Source organism: Halyomorpha halys, unplaced genomic scaffold (genome assembly GCF_000696795.3).
Source record: "Halyomorpha halys isolate HHAL.00 unplaced genomic scaffold, Hhal_1.1 Scaffold845.1, whole genome shotgun sequence".
Taxonomy (NCBI): domain Eukaryota; kingdom Metazoa; phylum Arthropoda; class Insecta; order Hemiptera; family Pentatomidae; genus Halyomorpha; species Halyomorpha halys.
This window is the reverse complement of record NW_027114882.1, coordinates 77479-81291: the sequence shown is the minus strand read 5'-3', so window position 1 is coordinate 81291 and position 3813 is coordinate 77479. Positions and strand designations below refer to the sequence as shown.

The 3813-nt window shown below is 29.1% G+C and overlaps 1 protein-coding gene across 1 annotated transcript in view; it reads left to right on the top strand.

Moving 5' to 3' along the window:
- Positions 1-3813, top strand: part of LOC106686599 (limbic system-associated membrane protein-like) — a 222716-nt gene that overhangs the window by 176822 nt on the left and 42081 nt on the right. The window contains exon 5 of the mRNA XM_067051999.1: positions 2946-3151. Within this exon, the coding sequence (XP_066908100.1) occupies positions 2946-3151 (206 nt within the window). The remainder of the gene's footprint in view (positions 1-2945; positions 3152-3813) is intronic.

Sequence of the window (3813 nt, the reverse complement as noted above, 5' to 3'; positions counted from 1 at the left end):
TTTATCATCCACGGTCAACTATCTCTCATAAATAAATAAATAATTTTGGTATAGATTCCTATTATTTTTTTTATTTTACTTTCGTTTATTTAAAGATAAAATGTATAAGAATGAAATGTAATGTGCAAATAAAATATATTTAAGTATGACAAATAAAATAAAAAATAAAAATAGAAAAATAATGTAAAAATAGAATAATAAATAAAAAGAAATAAGAATATATAAATAATGTAAAAATAGAAAAATAATGTAAGAAATGATGTAATGAAATGTAAATAAAATGTGTAAGTAGGAAAAAAGAAACATGTGTGTGTTTTTTTTTTTTTTCAAAGAATCTTTAAGTATAAAGACATATATTATTTTTATGTGTTTAAAAGTTGTTTTCTTCAACGAACACAGCCCTAATTTCATCTTGTCCAAAAAAAATTTGCTGATAACTCTGTTTCCAAAAAAAAAAAAAAAAAATGATTTTAGCAATATTTTATCGAATGCTAAGATAAAGATTTAAAAAATCGTGAACTATTTAAATCAACTAAACGTATCAATACAGAAAAAGAATAATTATTCATTAGCATTTCAACAACAAGCATTGCATATATTGTGATGATGAAATGTAACATGTAAATAAAATGTATAAGTATGAAAAATAATGTAAAAAATAAATATAGAAAAATAATGTAAAAAATAATATGAATAATGTAAAAATAGAATAATTAGTAAAAATGAAATAAAAAGAAATAAGAATATATAAATAATGTAAAAATAGAAAAATAATGTAATGAAATGTAAATAAAATGTGTAAGTATGAAAAAAGAAACATGTGTTTTTTTTTCCAAAGAATCTATAAATAAAAAGAAATATATTATTTTTATATGTTTTAAAAAGTGGTTTTCTTCGACGCAGAAAACTTCTCAAAAAATAAATTGTTGATAATCTGTTTCGAAAAAAAAATGATTTTAGCAATATTTAATCGAATGCTAAGGTAAAGATTTAGAAAATCGTGAACTATTTAAATCAACTAAACATATCAATACAGAAAAAGAATAATGATTCATTAACATTTCAACAATACGCATTGCGTATATTGTGATGATAAAATCTCTAACAATGGTTTAATTTTAATGTAAATATTATCAATAGCTTCGGTACTGTTAAAATTAATCCTCGGCAAACTCTCCACGAAAGATCCGTAGAGTAATGACAGAGCTAATTCATTGAAACATCAAATAATTTCTTGAGCCAGATTTGTCGAGACTCGGCGAGCGTAAACTTGAGCCAATTAACGTCGAAGAAAGGGTGATGCTAATTACAACTTATGAAGAATTCAATTAAAAGTTGAACCTAAGAAACCTTCAACCCTCCTCTAAATGCTGCTACAACTTCCAAATAACGTTATTTGAAACCTCCCTGAATGGTCCACGGTAAGGAGAATGTCTTATCTTCTTCAGGAGGCCATTGTGTTGGTGGGCTGGCGTCAACGACTCAGTGTTCCAAGTACGGGTTTAGACAAAATAATTTTATTTAATATGGTTTAATTACGAAAGAAAGAAATTAACTATTTTAAAATTGATTTCAAGATATAAACCTAACTATCTCTAGATAGCTATTTTAGAAGCATATCAGAAAAAAAGAATCAATGCACTTAAAAAAAAAACTTAGCCAAGGGTAAGAGAGGGAATTGGATAACAATTTTTATATGGCTAATGAAAAAATCAAATTCATATCAGGTTGCCCTTCTATCTTAGCCATAAGGGGGGCTTTTACATTCCCCCCTTTCGGCAACAGCAGATCTCACATAGCCTTTACCACAGTGCATGAACATGAACCTCTCGTTGCAAAAGTCATTGAGGGTCACACAGAAGCTAATTTGCAAACACAATATGGTTCAGTTCAATCATAATTTCTGTATAACCTCTTGATCCGTTCCATCTCATCCAATGATCTAATCAAACGCCGATAGATAGGTTAGAGCGACTTAACGGAGAATTCTATCTGGAATTCTTGTTTCAAATACCTCAGCCGAATCTCGATGAAACTCTTATCCTTTTTCGAAATCTTCGAAAATTATATCAGTTATTATTTAGATTTTCAGTTTAGAGTACCTCACACTAGGTAGTTAGGCACCTAACCCCTTCAACCATACTGAATGATACATAGCTCCTTCATCCACTTACCCTTTCAATTAATAGTAGTAAGTAAAGTTATTATGATTAAAGACTTCTTTGATTTTAGCGCACTTTCTTAGGAGAGAATTGTACTATTTGGATTAAGAAACTGTTTTTCTTTTTGTGCGCATATAAAAAAAATGCATTAACGAAAAAAAATTATTCTATACAACGCATAATCCAAAAGTTGTATTATTTTAGATAAAATTTTCATTTATTGAAAGATAATTATATTCCCTAAAAAAGGAAAAAAGATTTTTTTTTAAATTAGACATAAAGCACCAAACGTATAGGATATTGGACTTTGCACTCATGTTTATTAAGTTATTATATTCATGTTTTCATGGAAGCCCGTCCACTTATTTAGTCATTTTTATGACTCAAAAAATATACCAATATCTTCCGAATCATTATGGACACTTGTTCGAAATATAATTCAATTTTCGACAAGACTAAATTTATTAAAAAACCTAAATTTTATTAGTGAAGATAATGCAAATAATTTTAGTACCAGTCCTTGCGATCAGTTAATTTTTTATCCTGTATTGGCGTGAGCACTCTAAGGCTCTTTGGAGTATCCTTTACATTACATTATATATGCTTATGGAATATCAGTTAGTAACTAATAATTGCTGAATACGCAGACGACACAATAAGAATATTCAAGATCCCATGAAGCTTACTAGATAAATTTATTATGGATTTGATCACAATCAAACAGAAACCAACAAATTTTCTATGTATAATATGTACTAATAATTCTATCTCTGTGTATTCCAGGTAGTTCAGAGCTATCGATGGAAGAAATGCTGGAGAGGATGAAGGAGCTGGAGCGGGCGGAGAGGCGCCGCTGGGAGTCCTCCAAGGCCACGCAGTCCCCAGAGGAAATGCCAGTCTTCGACACTACTCTAGTGACCAACGTCACGGCTCAGCTCGGAACCACCGCCTTCCTGCACTGCAGGGTCAAGAATCTCAAGAACAGGGCGGTGAGTGTTCAAATTGTTTTCATCACTGGTAAAATGTATAGTCCGATCTAGTTCAGCTACTTACAATATTTCTTTTTAAACAAATTATGGTTCAAACATTCATAAATGTATCTATACTTTCTAACCGTAACCCACGATTAACACTGGAAGAGGAGTTATATCTAAAAAAACTTTGGATAGTTGATTACACTGTTCCAGTTCAACAGTGTAACATCTCTAAAAATGGTTATTTGAGATATGCATGTAATACTAGCAATAAGGGTAAGATCTATACAGTAAAAAAGAGAATCATAGTAAAAAATATGCCTTACAATATAAGTAAAAAAAAAATATTTTGAGATATTACAATTTTGAAGTGTACAGATCTTACTCTGATTGTTAAGGTTACATGCATATCTCAAGATTTTGAGAGGAGACATTTTTTGAGAGGTTACACTGATGAACTTGGACAGCGATATTATTTTTTAATGGTAAACAAAAATGTTTTTTTTTTTTATTTCATTTCCTTAAGTAAGTTATTGTACCCACTTTTTCAATTACCTATGTATACATTTTATTTCCCGCTTCTCTCATCACTTCATTTTATTAATTCTATTTTGTAAAATTATTCATTGTATGTGTAAAATTATTCTGTTTATACTTTCTTTTTATATTTTTTTATT